The following is a 16,022-nucleotide window of genomic DNA, read 5'->3' as shown; positions in this document are numbered from 1 at the left end:
TGAACTGTGACCATTTTAATGTTTTGCTTTGTAACACTTTCTAAATCGATAGTTCACACTTAGATGTCGTGCCGTAGGAAGTGTAGATCACAACATATCAAACAAAAAATTCTCACCTGATTAGAATAGACGTGTGACTTAGCATTTTATATTCATTTACATTATATAATCTACTTTAAATGATCACATATATGCACAGCCTACATTTAAGACTGATTAACAACATTAATTAGAGTAATAACTGTTTATTCATATTAATATATTTTATAGTTAGTATGTATTTAACACATGTATTGAACATAATCAGATCGCTGTTCCCAGCATTTCAAGCAAAACTAATCAATTTCACATCATACTTTGAACTTTGACTCACTCTCCATAACCTTTAATACAGTACTTTCATATCTTTGGGCAGTATTCATTCATTTAAATCATCACCTTTAACTTATTTTAAATCACAATGTAAAAATTCCTTAATATGTCCCTGATATTCCTATTTCTTGGCTAAGGGTGTGAAAAGTTTGCACTGTAATAGTGGGATTGAATGTGTATTAAAGTATGACCTACAGTTAAACAAGATGAAAGATACATTACAAACCAAAGAAACAAACAAACTCAGTAAGCCTATGTTTTCATCTCATGCAAGTTATATTCCAGGCTGTGATGACTAAACTAATACCCAAATGTGAAATTCCCAAACAAGCAGAATGCCAAACGTGGTCTAATTAAACCGTCACAAGCGAGCAAACATGTGCCATGTGCAGCTGTTCTAAAAATAGACTAACCAGCGAACCAGTAAATTAAATTCACAGGACTCAAGCCGGAATGTTGGTAGATCCCAACTAAACCTATTTCACATTGCTTTATAAGGGTTAGTAGAACAAAGTAAACAAAATACTTATAAAATACAATGTGTCTTTAAAACTGTTAAATATCCAACGTAAACATTTATGATCTGTGTTGCTTTAAATTAATGCATTGAGGTAAATAGTGATCAAGAGGTCACAGATACGTCTGTAAGATGTCTGCTAAAGATCTGGAAAAAATCTGCTGTGTAAGAACATCTGCTAAACATCTTAGGAAGAGCATTTTTACATTCATTCTAAATCATTAACATCCTACAGACATCTTCTAGGTGTCTACATTACGTCTGACAGCAGATGTCTCTGACACGTATTGCAGATTTGCAAGCTATGTCTTTCAGATGTAAATGAAGACACCCAAAAGACATTTGCTAGATGTTTGTGTGCTATCAGATATGCAAGGCAAATATATATATATATATATATATATATATATCTGTGGAAAAAAAAACAAGAGACCATTACAGAGACTGCTTTTCTGATTTTAAAATGTACTATTTATAGATATGTGTTTAGGTAAAATGGTCATTTTTGTTTAATTCTTTGAACTAATAACAATACTTTTTTTTTAAAATTTCAAATAGAATCGTTGTTTCTTTTTGCATTCATATGAAGAATATCAACACTGGAGAGGAGGTGAAAATAACAGAAAAGATGCTTTGTATTTTTTCAGACCTCAAATACTGTAGAGAAAACGACAGTATTATTTGAACATGTATTGAGGAAAAGTTAAAAAACATTAAATGCGATAACATTTTTATCACAGTAAATATGTGTCCTGTCATACTGCCAGTCTTTCACATTGCTGTTGGATGCTTTGACACTCTTGAGGTTTGCTTTGGTTGACACTGAACCGGAATGAATGACCGCAATGCATCTAGAAATGCTGATTTGAAATAAAATTTTGGAATGGTCTCTCATTTTTTTTCTGTGGCTGTGAATACGTAGATGGGTGTTTCGTGTCATGTTGTGGGTCATATTTCTGTTCCTTAAGGCTTCAAAAGGCACATAGGTTTTAATTCCACTAAATCACCCTATTTGCCATTGGCAAGATCGGAATGATCAACTTTCTGATGATCCATAATTTTAATGGTTTTCTCTGCATTGTCCATGTTCCTGATGAGAGTCTCCAGGCGACGTTTGATTTTCTTCTGGTCTTCCAGGGCGCAGCTGATCACGACGCTCTGAAACTTCTGATCAATGGGCACAGGTGGTGCTTCAGTCACACACGCGGCATGAAGTGCCTGCAGTCTCTTTCTCCCCCCCTCTAAATCCTCAAGCACTTTAGAAGCAATCTCGTTGATAATGGCTGTGGCTTTCTTCAAGGCATCCTCCTGCAGGGCGTTTCTGATCGTATCAACAGACACAGTTACTGTTAACGTCCTCTTCATGAGTCTGTTTGCAGTCAGCGAGAGCTCTTCCTTTTCTCCTGAAACAAAAGAGGCAAGGTGGTTTTATATCTGACCTCCATTAGAAACCTCAGATGTACATGGGCTCTTACCATCACAAATGTTTCTCATTTCCTGACTGTTCTGTGTCGATTGAATCATCTCGATTAAGCTCTCTCTCTCTTGCTCCATAGCAGTGGCCGCCTCACGAAGAGCCTCCACCCTACAAGAGATGCTGATTATTTATCTCATCTGATTTCATACAAGGTCATCTAAAATATTGATGTATATTATATGTATACTTTTTATAGATCTATTTATATGTCTCTGTGTATGCAGAAACATACAGTAATGATGCACAATGGCCAATGTACAAAACCATGGCAGAATTTCGCAGAAAATAAGCAACATGATCTCTGATTCAAAGCAATAAAATGTGAGATGTAGGCATTGTTCAAAATTATGATGTACATTTACACATTTGGAAGAACTTTTCAAATAAAACATTTTCTAGTTCTCTAGAAAAAAAACCCACAATATTCTACAAACTGAGCTGTAGCGATTTACAACAAACATGAAAACTATAAAATACCCAGCAAACACAGTATGTTCTGACGACATCGTCAGTTCGTCTTCATTTGGTTACTGTGACATTACTTTGTGACCAAGTTCTGAGGACATCTTGGCGTTCCATTTTTGCTGATGTTCCAGAAACGTCATAGCCATGTCCTCAAAAAAATCTTCAAATTAATCCCATGGAGAACGTTGAAAATGGTATACTGGTCTTTAAATAATCTGTACGCTGGTCATTTGGATAATGAATTTGGTAGGCTAAATTCTATTCATTATGCTATTATTAGGAAAATGTATGTTCAGAGTAAAATCTGTCATATTGTGAAAACGAACTATTAATCCGATTTTTCACAGCTATTAAACTGCAGTTTAATAGAATACAACAATTATAACTGCGTTTCTATTTATTTAGCACCTGCGTCTGATATGTGCGTGCGCGTCTCCAGCACACGCCTTCTCTATTCTGCAAAGAGCATCGCACTTACATCATTTAACTCTTTCATTGCCATTGACGAGTTATCTCGTCATTTAAAAAAAATCGCATCCCCGCCAAAGACGAGTTTTTACAGCAATCAGTGTTTGTACTGTTATACAGCAGGTGGTGCTATTACACACCTTTGGGAAAAAGTACAGAATCCCAGAACCTAGAACGTATATGTTTTAGCGGTTTTAAATGATTGTTCTGAGTGGAATCTGGGAGGAATCTGTGACAAAAAACTTTAATTATCTCAGCTGTTTTAATCAAAATGATGCATTTTTTAAGAAACCTACCCACATCTACGGAGTGATAAAAAACACATGAAGATAGAAGAATACGGTTAATTTTGTTTAAAAGCTGAGACTCTGTTCTTTCATTTGACATATTGTTTGTCCATATATTCTTTACAGAAAATTTACTGTGAGCCATTAAATTTGGGTGAAAACGTTAAAAAACTCTGGTGTAGGCTGGCAACGTTTTTTAAAGAGTCTGGAGGCGAATGAGTTAAACTTTAACAGTCATTTATTTTTACCTCACTGCCTGATATATAACTCTAGCGGTTTATTAATATTCTTTCTTTACTTTATACCATACCTGTCTGAGAGTTTTTCTAAATCGAATTTGAATGGCAGTCTATTGTGATATTTATCTAGTAAAAATGCTTTTACAGATATCAAGAATTACGTTTTTTATTAGTTACAATCTTGATATCAAGAATGCACATTTCTGCGAGTGATGACGTCATTGTTAATATCAACAATTCTCAAAATTACTAGTGAAAATGTAATTACTGATATCAAAAATAGTAATTGTTACCAGTAGAAATTATATTCTTGATATGAAGAATTATAATTTTTACTAGTAAAAATGTAATTGTTTATATCAAAAATTCATATCCTGAGAATGATTAAAACCTTACCACGTGGGCACGCCGGAGCGCATCCCCGTGGGTGGCAAAACACTCAGCAAAATGACTGCTTACATTATCAGGAAATGCAATGGAGCAACCTTTCTGTGTCCAGAAACACCTGATTTCTTTCAAATTCGTTGTGAGGCCGAGTCCAGCTGCTTACAAATTAAGCAAATAATTGCGTGTTTTAGTCCTGTTTTCTGGGTTTTTCCTATTCTTCTGTGTTTTGCCACCCAGGGGAGCGTATCCAAGGGCGTGTCCCTACATTTTCATGTGGGAAAGTGACGTGAATGCATACCCTCTATATGTTATAAAATTCTCCAAAACAATTGTCAAAACTATTGTAATCGGACTGTTAGCCTATCTATTTATTGCATAGATCATTAGTTTCCTAATAAGCCTGTCAAAAACAACACAGGCAACAAACCATACTCAACCAATCAGTCCATATAAAAGTAATGTTTACAAAATTCTTCCAGATAGTTTAAAATGTAACAATTTTTCAGATAACAATGCAAATTATTTTAATTCTATTCCGTTAGTCCCGCACGTTTAATGACTTTCCACGTGTCATGTTGTTTGTTCACTGAAAATACACATCTGCACTTCCGAGCACCGTTATTCCTGCACAATCCCGAGGCTGCATTTATAGTGATAGAAGTCGAGTCGAAACTCGGCAAAAGTAAATTGTAAGTAAAATGTATTGTGGATTACGTCTAAAAGTGAATGTGACACTCAAGTGAAGTCTTACCTCATTTCAATCTGATCCAGATTCTCTAGTAACCGACCTGACCGGTCCGCCATCGAAAGGGTTCTGATAAATTGGCCTTTATACGCATCGTTCATTTTTGCGTTTATTTTTGCTTGAGCCATAACAGATGATCGTTAACGTTAGTCACGAAAATAAATATTGTCACGGGTGCGGTGAGCTGTCTATACTTTCTGCACACCCGAGCTTAAAGGATGTCCGATTCGCCAAGGGAGTCGATTCTTTCCAACGAATCGGCCAAACAGATTCGCGAAGTTTGGCAAAACCCGGGGTACAGGAAAAAACTTTCGAAGTGTGTAAAGTGGTGTAATATCATCATTCATGAAAATAATTGTAAACAGCCACATAAAATGTGTGTATGCATGAAATCTAAAGAGTAACGTTTAAACACCCATCTGTCAGCTCATGAGAACACTTAAAAGAATCAGTGAATCGTTTACAAAACATTTGATATTACAATGCATCGTCCAAACGAACCGATTCGGTCAAATGAATCAGCTGACCAGTTCTAGCGGTTTCCAGTTCCCCTGTGTAAAATCTCCAAACATGGGCAGGACCTTCCCGGAGTAATCCACTCCTCTCAACCTTCAGACACCAGTGGAAGAGTCCACCTCTGAGATTTCACAGAGGTCAAGATGATTGCATGGAAAACACCAGAACACAATGAGAAAAATGCCTTGAGTCACTTTTATTCATGTATTTTATTAACACATAAAAGAACAACACAGAAAGCAAAATACATCTTTAATGAACACAGTGCATGGACAGCGGTGAGACACCACAACCCTTATAACCATGTCTCTTTAAATCAAAATTCCTCTAAGCTTCTTCTCATGGCCTCTTGCAGCTCTGCAAAAAGGAGAAATGCACAATACCATTAACCAAGTCACATTTATAGCTTTATTACAAACATATTAGCATCATGCAGTCAGTTTAGCCTAATGTGAAAATGACAGCAAACCTTATTCATGTTCACATGTCTTACTCCCTGTGATTGTTCATAGTGTGATGACGTCCCAGTGATAATGTTTTGCTTAAGAAATTCTGAGCGATTACAGCCAAACCATAAAACAAAACCCAGCTCTAATTCACACCCCATGTGCTCATGAGACCCGCCTAGAAATCCAGAATTTTTATCTTTCAAAAACACTATGAGATTCATGGAAATTAAACATACCCCTCAAGAATAAAACTCTTCAGGCATGCAAAGCTGGCAAAAATAAACATCAAGCATACAGTATTGAACTTATTTTTGACGAATACAATCAGCAGTCACTTCGGAGACAAACATCATGACCTCATTATGACGACTCACCAATATCCAGTTCCTTAGACTTCCTAGATTCCTCCGCACTCAAAGCTAAAGCAAGTCTCATGTCCCGATCAAATGTGTCTAAGTCGATATAAATGAACACAAAGTCATGTGCTTAGTTGTCTCACTCATGTTCATTTGTATTATCACAGTACTGAAATGGCAAACAAACATTGCAAGACAAACGGAAATACTGTACTACGAAAGTACAATTTTTTTAGGTAAAAGAGATGTTACCCACCGGCAAACTCCTGAGGACCAGTTACCTCTTCTTTGACATCCATACGACTTGAAGCATCTTTAAGCATCTTTACATCCCGAAACTCATCTGCAGTGATGAAAACAACATTCCACACAAATGAATGGCTGAATACGAATGTGTGCTGGAATTAAAAAGCATAATTTCTATATTTAACCAAAAATTAAACCATTTTATTTATAATTTACTCTCTCATGTAATTATAACTTTTTGATCTGTGATTGTTCATGTTTTTTATATAATAAAAGCAAATAGAGAGCAGGTGCTTGACAACCTCTGAAGCGGCATTAAAACATCATGAAATTAAAATAAACCTTATTCTCTTTCTGTAATCCTTTAGTTATTGTTTTTTGGCTTATTTTATCAAGACATTGAGGACAGGAATCAACACAGCACCCGGCAGGATCAGGAACTCAAGCACATGTGGTCTGTTACAGCTCAGACTATATTCACTTTCTTTTTTCAACTTGGTCTTAAACAACTTTATAGATAAAACTCTTTTTGCATTGTGTCACGGATGCCCTTTTTTCACCTCTTCTCTTTCACAACCTGGTTCCATTGTTATTCTGTATAGACCACTTCGCAAGATCTTTTACATCGATCTAACACATATTATTAAATCTTAAAGATGTAAAATATTACTTTGATTTGGTTGAAGGGGTCATATGGCGCGAATACAGGTTTTTCTGTATCTTTGGTGTTTTATAAGTTGCCCATGCATGTATTAGACACGTCAAATTGCAAAATTTTTGCATTTTATCTAAAAGCGAATGCCCAGACCTGCCTGAAACGCCTCGTGTAACCACACCCCGGCGAATCCATGTCAGATCGTTGTATGATTTGACCGAGACCTCCCTAATGTATATGCAAATAAGGTGGCGTACCTGTCAGTAAAATTGCTTTGGAACCTGATGTTCCAATATGCGTTACATTTACGTAACACGCTTGCAGTATTCGACCAATCACTACGCACTGGTTAACTGGCCAATCATAGAACACCTCCCTTATCAGGGTGATCAGTACAATTTCTCGCTCTTCACGGTGATGAGCTTTGTTAAAAATTGCGCGTTTCAGAGAAGCGGGCCAAAGAGGAGATTCAAACATGTACGGTTTGTGGAAAATACAGCGTTTTTTACCTTAAATCATGTATACATATTACATACAAAAACAAACAATAAATTAGTTTTATTCGTGTCATATGACCCCTGTAAATGTCTGTTTTTTTGTTTACTTTTCAAACATTCCTGAAACAGGAAGACCTTAGGGAATGGCGTTTCGTACATTTTCCAAAATGGTCAATAATTAAGCAATAAGCTATGAAAGGCTGTGCTGTTTTGTGAATACTGTCATGTCCGAAACGCTTTGTTAGACATGTTGCAAAACCATCTTTTGGTTAGAAGATATCATGCCTGACATCTAAGTGCTGCAAAGGGATACAAATAGCAGGTGTATATAATCATGAATAACACATGACTTGTGAATGTGGAATTCAAATTAAAGGTTTGTAAAGACATGAGGGTAAATTATAAGAAAGCTAATAATTGTAACAATTCAAACGTTCAAAAAAAAATCTCACCATTAGTCTCAGGGAAGATCTCTTCTGTGGTTATAATGTTGGAGGTGTCGGTATGTTTTTTGTCTGCATCAATGGGTCGGTTACAAACACAGGGCTCTAACTGACAGTGCTGCTTATGATAGTGTGAATGAAAGCCGGGTACATCTTTGTAACTGTCTGTGCATACGGTGCACAAAATATTGAAGCTTTTTTCATTCCCCTCATGTTTAATGTGTACATGCGTCTTCATCTCTGCATAGGTCGACGTCTTTCTGTCGCACTGCCGACAGACGTATTCGCATTTACTGTCAATGGCAAGCTGTTTCATGCATTTCGTATAAATATGCTTTCGTTCTTCTTTGGATTTCTCAGAGCTCATGCAGGGACAGATCTGGGAAGGATTTACTTGTGTCGCTGGAGGACTCTCGACTGTATTTTCCGTGGCTGCCCGGGAATTGTTCTCAGGTGTTTCCAAGTGGTAGTAATCCTGGCTGTGCAAACAGTCATAGTGTTCCTGAAACTCCTTCTCGTCGTTGTACAGTATGCTGTCGCAGAGACCACAGAAGTAGCGGAGGACTATGTCGCCGGCGTGCTCATTGGTGCAATGGCGTCGCAAGGTTGAGTCTTTGAAAAACTTCTGCGGGCAGTGACCGCAGGCGAACCTCTGGAAATTGTGGCTGCTCAGATCGCCGCAGTGTTGACGAACCGCTGCCTCAGAGTCGAAGAGATCCTCACACATTCGACAAAGCCACCATTCGGCCTTCGGAGGGGGGCCGGAGAAGGAACTAGATGGCCTAGATGCAGTTTCGGTTTCAGAACTGGTGGACGGTTTAGGGGACACACTAGACGAGACGCTGTTATCCATGGTGTCTTCTCTTTCCTGGTAGTAAGTGTGACCTCGATGACTCACACCAATATGAGCCATGATGTCTTCCATTCTCGGCATTTCCACCTTGCAGCGTCTACAGTGGAAAAGGAAATTGGACAGGTGGGCGCCTCCGTGGAACCTGCTCATGTGCAAGCGGGTTATGGACGACTCGCCCATTAACTTTCCACAGACGGCACATTTGTGAAAGATCTCATTGGCTGCCTGGAGGTGCTTGTTCGCTTGCGCCTCTTCCGTGAAGCGTAAGCCACACTCGCAAAACCAGGCAAAGTTTGACCTTCTTTCTGATTGGACCTGAGAGTCTAAGCTGGTCAGTCTTTGTCGCTTCGCTGACGGTTCTTCTAAATCTTTGGGATCCTTTTTGCCGCCCCACAACAAGGTGTTGTTTAAATGTTTAGACAGGTGATTTGTTGTTCCCTTCTGAGTGTTACGGCTTTCACCGTAGTTGCTGTAGTACAGAAGGGCTCTCTCCATACTTCTGATGGGCTCTACCTCATGTTTTGTGTGCTCTTTGTGCTCTTCCATCTTCCCCAAGCTGAGAAAGAGTTTGAAGCACGAGGAGCACTGACCCACAACCGCCATCTTCCTCATGACGTCAGCCACGCTTTGATCCGCAGTTGCGATGGCACAGCCGTGTCTGCAGTGCACACTAGGAAACGAGACAAAAAAATACTTGTTATTCTAGTACTGTTCCTGATCTAAGTATGGTATGGCTTTCATTCCTGAAAAAAACGTACATACTAATTAGGGATAACCTGATACTTTTATTTTTCGCCAACATAGCTTTCCTGTGGCTCTGGGGTTAGAGCATGGAGCTAGCAACGCCAATGTCATAGGTTCGATCCCACAGGATTGCACATAGTGAGAAACAAATGTATGGTATAATGCAATGAGGATCACTTTGGATAAAAGCGTATGCCAAATGTCAACATAAAACACTGGCTTATTCCCAAACAGATATTGTTCAGTTATTGTAATTTATGGTATTAAAATTGATCATAGTTCTAAAACACATGCCTTAAGGCAGCGGTTCCTCATCCTGGTCCTCGCGACCCCCCGCTCTGCATATTTTGTATGGTTCTCCTTCCGCTTCGGAGGTTTGTTCAATACACCCATAAGAGCCTTGCGAAGTAAACGTCACTAGATATTCTGCCATAAATCCAGTTTGAAATGGGTGTATGTGTGACATCCAAAGGGCACGAAGCATGACACTGCAGGCAGTCGTGTTGCGCAAATTCGTGTTCTTAAATTAACTTCAGCATATCAATCGGAACGCGGTTCATCCATTGAGGGGTCTTCTAATGAGCTGACGATTTAATTCAGGTGTGTTAAACAAGAGTGAGACACAAAATATGCAGAGCGGGGGGGTCGCGACGACCAGGATTAAGAACCGCTGCCTTAAGGTATACTTGGTAGTTTATTTCTGCATCAAATCATTTTCACTGAACATAGATTAGATCCATTTAAAGGGATAGTTCACCCAAATTTTTTAACTCTTTCATCATTTACTCACCTTTGAGTTGTTCTGTAGATATTTGGAAGAAGGCTTATAACCAAACTGTTCTTGGACCCCATTGACTATCATAGTATGAAAACTTACTTTATTTGACTTTATAATTACCTTTTAATTGTAACTACTATTTACTATATAATTACTTTTATTATTTAAAAAAAAAAAAACTTCTCTGTAGGACTCCAAACGGTTTTGGGGCACTTTTGACTACCATTGTCATTTTTTCTACTATGGTAGCCAATGGGGTCCAAGAACTGTTTGGTTACAACTATTCGTCCAAATATCATTCTCATTCTTGAACAGAACTAAACCATTTATACAGATTTAGGAACTAGAGAGTGAGTAATTCATGAAATAATTTTCATTTTTGGGTAAACTATCCCTTTAACAGGCCAACATTAGATGAGGAGCACAATGTAAAAAACACATCACCCTTCAAAAATCTTATTAAAAACAACATTTTGACATGTTTTTAGTTTTTATATAGGCAAGAAAATGATGCATCTCTGGACAGGAAAAATTGTTGTAACAATGCAAAAGCTTATAGAAATGATGCCACGGTGAATGAGTGCCGTAATCAAAGCTAAAGGCAGTCCAAAAAAATATTGAGTGTTTGACTTTTTTGGGGGACCGGGAGTTTACTTTGTTGTTGATCTTACATGACCAGGCAAACAATATTCGTTTTTATATCAGTAATTTACGGTGGCCGCTAGGTGTCACTGCGCTGCAACATAAGAAAACACATGCAAACACAAAAAAACAAGCAAATTCAGAAAGCTTCTTCATTTGTCTGGCGACACATGCCCTGCAAATACTCGAAACACAAACAAACACAGAAACGAGCTGCAAATACTCGCAACACAAACAAACACAAAAACGCGCTGAAAATACTTGCAACACAAACAAACACAGAAACGCGCTGCAAATACTCACAACACAAACAAACACAGAAACGCGCTGCAAGCTGCACAGACGACAACGGAAGTGTTTCCGGGGGACCGCAAAAACTGATGCACCTGATTGGGACGCGCTTCATTTTGACTGTTCAAATTCGTTAGTGGAGTTGTCAGCCACATTGAAGGTAATTGCTTTATAACTTTATTTTAACTTTCTAAACGTAGGTCCGTAGGATATTATTAGCCTGTCGATTTGAACAGTTTAACAAAAACTATGAGACGTAGTAGCTGCTCGACTTACTAAAACAAGTGTAACTCTAAAAAAGTTTAAAGGTTTAAAAAATGATTAAAAACTGGTCAACTTATTCTAGTCGACGTAGTAAATGTGGCTGACAACAAAATGAAGCGCGTCCCAATCAGGTGCATCAGTTTTTGGGGTACCCCGGAAACACTTCCGTTGTCGTCCGTGCAGCTTGCAGCGCGTTTCTGTGTTTGTTTGTGTTGGGAGAATTTGCAGCGCGTTTCTGTGTTTGTTTGTGTTGCGAGAACTTGCAGCTCGTTTCTGTGTTTGTTTGTGTTGCGAGTATATGCAGCGCGTTTCTGTGTTTGTTTGTGTTTTGAGAATTTGCAGCGCGTTTCTGTGTTTGTTTTTGTTGCGAATATTTTCAGTGCGTTTCTGCGTTTGTTTGTGTTGCGAATATTTGCAGCGCGTTTCTGTGTTTGTTTGTGTTGCGAATATTTGCAGCGCGTTTCTGAATTTGCTAGTGTTTTTTTGTGTTTGCATGTGTTTTCTTCTGTTGCAGTGCAGTGACACCTAGCGGCCACGGTAGTAATTCTCCTGTTATTGAATAATGTGAGAGCTGAGAACAGAAGAATCAGAATGAACAAATTTACCTGCAGATAAGGCATTTCTACAATAACACACCAACAATAACCAAAACAGTGCACGAATCTGCATTCCAAACAACAAACTTTAAAAAACATACATCCGTCATCTAAAATGAGCACGATTTGGATTTTAAAACTTACTTGAAATGTGCTCTTGCCTCCATATGTGAGGAGAGAACTTTAGAGCAGACTGTACATTTGACTTTGAAGCTGATATCCTTACAGAGAGCGATCAAGCGGTTTTTGGCGTATCGTGGAATTGGTACAGGCACAGCTGATGTCTTAACTTCTGGAAGCCAAAACAGAAAATGTAGGGTCAAAACAAAGTCTTTCTATGATGAATATCAGAAAGTTAATATTTACAAACAAAACAAACAGACATAAAAATAGATTTCTATTAGCACTGGTATTCTTTGTTAATTTGAGTATATATCCAGAATTTCCCTCTCTGTCCAGATATAAAAAGGATTTGATGCTTAAAACAAATCTGTGTTATCTCTTATTAAGACAGTGTTAAGCTGTAAGTAGGGCTCATACTCATGATATATTAAATACTGTTTGCTTGGCTTCAGTGACTACTAGTTATATCACATAGCCCTAGAATCTAGCTGAACTGACTGTAGATCATCACATACCAGAGAGAGAGATGGACTGAGTGAAGTGGTTTTTGGCTGACATATGCTGGAGGCATTCATCCCCGATATTGAATAGAAGGTAGCAGGCAGGACATGCAAAGCATACGATCAGCTGATAGCTCTGAGAAATGCTGTGACCATCGCCGTCAGAGGAGGACACCTACAGATAATATTAAACACAAGAAAGGGCAAAAAACGAATTCAAAACACTATTCAACCAAAACTATTCAGTAGGGGTGTGACGAGACACTTATCTCATAAGAACGAGGCGAGATTTTTAGACTTTTTTAAAGAAATCCTCAATGATGAAATATATAAGGAAACATGGTCTTTAATTCACCTTAACAAAAAATGTAGGCATTAAAAAAGTCTAATTGTACTTTATGAAACACATTAAACGTATTTAATGAATTATATGATGCAGCAATAAACAATATGTTACCACTGCAAAATGTTTTGTTACAAACTCAAATAATAGGCCGTAATTGCACAAAATGTATGCTTTGTTTTCTTAACAGGCATGGCTTTAAGTAAAGAGCTGTGGTTGTTTTCTCATTATGCTTTTTGTATAGTGCTCGAGTTAGCAGAGTTGGCGATCATTTAAACTGTCAATCCTCCTTCCTCCACTGACTGAACCCTCATAGCCTTGAGAGAAACAGTTAAAACTACATAAACACATCATGTTTTATACTAACATTGCACATATGTACAAGACAGAAGATCCGTTTCTGAAGAGGTTTGCCTGTGAATTTATTTGAAATAACGTAATGTGAAATTACAGTTGCTATACAGTACTTGTGGTACAGGCAGCTAAGCTGCTGTTCAGCCGCACGCTGCGCGCGTCTGGAGTGCTGCTGGCATCACAAACTGCTGTACAAACTAGTGCTAGAGGTACTGCAGATTGGAGAGACACACGCAAACGTTAAAACCCTTCCGTCTCACACGTATTTAAATAGAAAAATGGTGGGAAAGTAACGTTAAAATAGCGGGAAAGTAGCGTTCGATGGAAAATCACACTGTCTATGAATGGCCAGGCCAGTCACTGTAGCTCACAGCACCCACATACTTTGTGCAGTTATTAGCGTGTTCTGAAAAAATATGAAAAAAGGGCGCATCTCAACAAAATGTGTATTCACACAAATTTGCACATGTTTAATTTAGGGAGTGAAAATGTGTGCAATTTCGAGGTCAGTATAGTAAATTGTGTTCTCGTCAGATCTCGTCACACCCCTACTATCAGTACAAAAAATTATGATATGACCCCTTTAAAATCCCTTAAAAAGAAATAATAATAACCCCCCATAATAATATTAAAATATAAAATAAATATGATAACCTTAGATTCCACATGATCTCTCCAGGATACCTTAGAGCTAAAGTGGTTGGCACAGGCCAAACAGGCATAAACAGAAGAAGATGGGCAGCCCTTCAGTGTGATGGTGGGGTCACAGGGTGAATGATCAAACCTATCGATAAAAACTTCAGGTAAAAAAACAGCCCCAACAAATTTTCGAAGTAACACTGGGAACGTTGTAATGTAATGAACATTGAACACCTTTTCAGATGACCCTCAAGCAAAGGAACATTATCATAGACTCTGCCGCAGTTGATGACCGGACAGGTTTGAGGGGAAATCCTTACTGGAGTAGGTGCTGATCTGCGTCTCCAGTGAGAGCCGGAGTTAATGAAACCCGGCTTTAATCCTGATCATTCAAGACAAATTCCAAACAAATAAGATCAAACAAGATACTTGTTCCATATGCCTTTTTCATAGTTTAGGAGAATATCACGGACCAGGCATTTTTAGCCATATATCCACACAACGCTTGGCATCGCCACTCTCACTATTAGTACGACTGACTGTCAGCTCATGACGTCCATGTGCTTGCTGTGAAATCATCTTCTCCTATTGTTAAAAAAACAGTTTTGGCTGTTAGATATCATGGATGCTCAACAAGAACTATTATGACTTTTTAATAAGAACATAAAGACTGTGCAGCGCAAACCTTAAAAGCTTTACACTTTTCAGCCCTCTCCTGTTTCTCTACAGCAACCTGCCTTGCCAGTCTGTCCAGCGTGGATACAGCATGAGCTCTCTGCTTGTCAACCTGTTTCTCAATCTAAACATTGCATGATCAAAGCAAGAGAGAGAAAAAACAATGATTCGTATGGTTTTACCTTTTTCTTCTATGAAACACAAAAATGTTTGAAATAATGTTTCAAGATTATGACATTTCATTAATGATTCACTCTGTTTAGCTCCTAAAATGACATTAAAGCAAACCTGGTTTGAGGTATTTTTGGTGACATTGAAGGCACATATTCCCGATCGCATATGTGTGCGTAAAGATACTTACAGTGTCTGCAGCAGATCCACCAGCTTCATCTTCAGCATCACTCAGCAGATCTATGCATTCCAACACTGGTCTCAGAGGACCTTCCTGCAACATTATATTTTAAATTGTACAGACTCAATCCAGTTCCCAAATGTAAAGATCTACATCCAAACAACTGCCCCAGTAAGTCGAAATAGAAATGATGGCAGTGACATGTAATGCACACTTACAGATACAAACTCCACATCATCCTCAACATCCTCAATGACAGTAGAGACAGACATCACGACCTCTGTCCTCTATGAAGCTGCCACTCTGCCAATTAAAAGAGGGCAATATGATTGCATTTTCAGTATCATACAGATCATTAGTTAAATGCTTATGTTAAATGTTAAAAAAGCTCATTCTTAAAGCTTGCATTTCGGGTGTTATTTTACTGCATAAAATACAGAGAGTGAGAGCAAAAGAAAACTGCTTGCACGAAAATGTCAACAACTAAACGACAACAACAAAGACAGGAAATCTCACCGAATAACGGGTCTTCACAGACGTTTCGCAAAAAAAAACATTAACAAACAAATCTTTATCGATATAACATAACAACCTCAAAGCAGAATCGCTTTGAAGTTAGCAAAACATTACCAAAAACTTAGCATATGTGAAGCACACGTCAATCAGAAAAACCATGGCAGGGGTCGTCAAAATAAAAGTCCCATTATTGGCTTTCGGAAAGGCTTGTTACTATGTCTTTAACATAAATC

At 38.2% G+C, this 16,022-nt stretch overlaps 2 protein-coding genes across 4 annotated transcripts; both read right to left on the bottom strand.

Moving 5' to 3' along the window:
* Nucleotides 1-369: 369 nt before the first annotated feature.
* On the bottom strand, nt 370-5,168 carry bag2 (BCL2 associated athanogene 2). The gene is made up of 3 exons (XM_056760960.1): nt 4,964-5,168; nt 2,365-2,474; nt 370-2,292 (listed from the first exon to the last, which is right to left on the bottom strand). Exons 1-3 carry the CDS (start codon nt 5,083-5,085, stop codon nt 1,898-1,900), a joined length of 627 nt encoding a protein of 208 aa, XP_056616938.1. The 5' UTR covers nt 5,086-5,168; the 3' UTR covers nt 370-1,897.
* Nucleotides 5,169-5,663: 495 nt separating this feature from the next.
* znf451 (zinc finger protein 451) lies at nt 5,664-15,942 on the bottom strand. 3 transcript variants are annotated; one of them, XM_056761441.1, is made up of 13 exons: nt 15,790-15,942; nt 15,492-15,576; nt 15,283-15,366; nt 14,932-15,045; nt 14,720-14,831; nt 14,481-14,628; nt 14,262-14,391; nt 12,926-13,085; nt 12,432-12,579; nt 8,129-9,642; nt 6,535-6,621; nt 6,297-6,374; nt 5,664-5,830 (listed from the first exon to the last, which is right to left on the bottom strand). In XM_056761441.1, exons 2-13 carry the CDS (start codon nt 15,543-15,545, stop codon nt 5,790-5,792), a joined length of 2,670 nt encoding a protein of 889 aa, XP_056617419.1. In that variant the 5' UTR covers nt 15,546-15,576; nt 15,790-15,942; the 3' UTR covers nt 5,664-5,789. The 3 variants fall into 3 exon arrangements, 2 of the variants coding, with proteins under 2 accessions (XP_056617419.1, XP_056617420.1); XM_056761442.1 differs by having other exon boundaries at nt 12,432-12,576; XR_008908434.1 differs by lacking the exon at nt 5,664-5,830 and having other exon boundaries at nt 6,316-6,374; nt 6,535-6,676.
* Nucleotides 15,943-16,022: the final 80 nt, after the last annotated feature.

Source organism: Triplophysa dalaica, chromosome 11 (assembly GCF_015846415.1).
Source record: "Triplophysa dalaica isolate WHDGS20190420 chromosome 11, ASM1584641v1, whole genome shotgun sequence".
Classification (NCBI taxonomy): domain Eukaryota; kingdom Metazoa; phylum Chordata; class Actinopteri; order Cypriniformes; family Nemacheilidae; genus Triplophysa; species Triplophysa dalaica.
The sequence above is the reverse complement of the archived record's forward strand: the minus strand, read 5'-3'. Positions and strand labels throughout refer to the sequence as shown.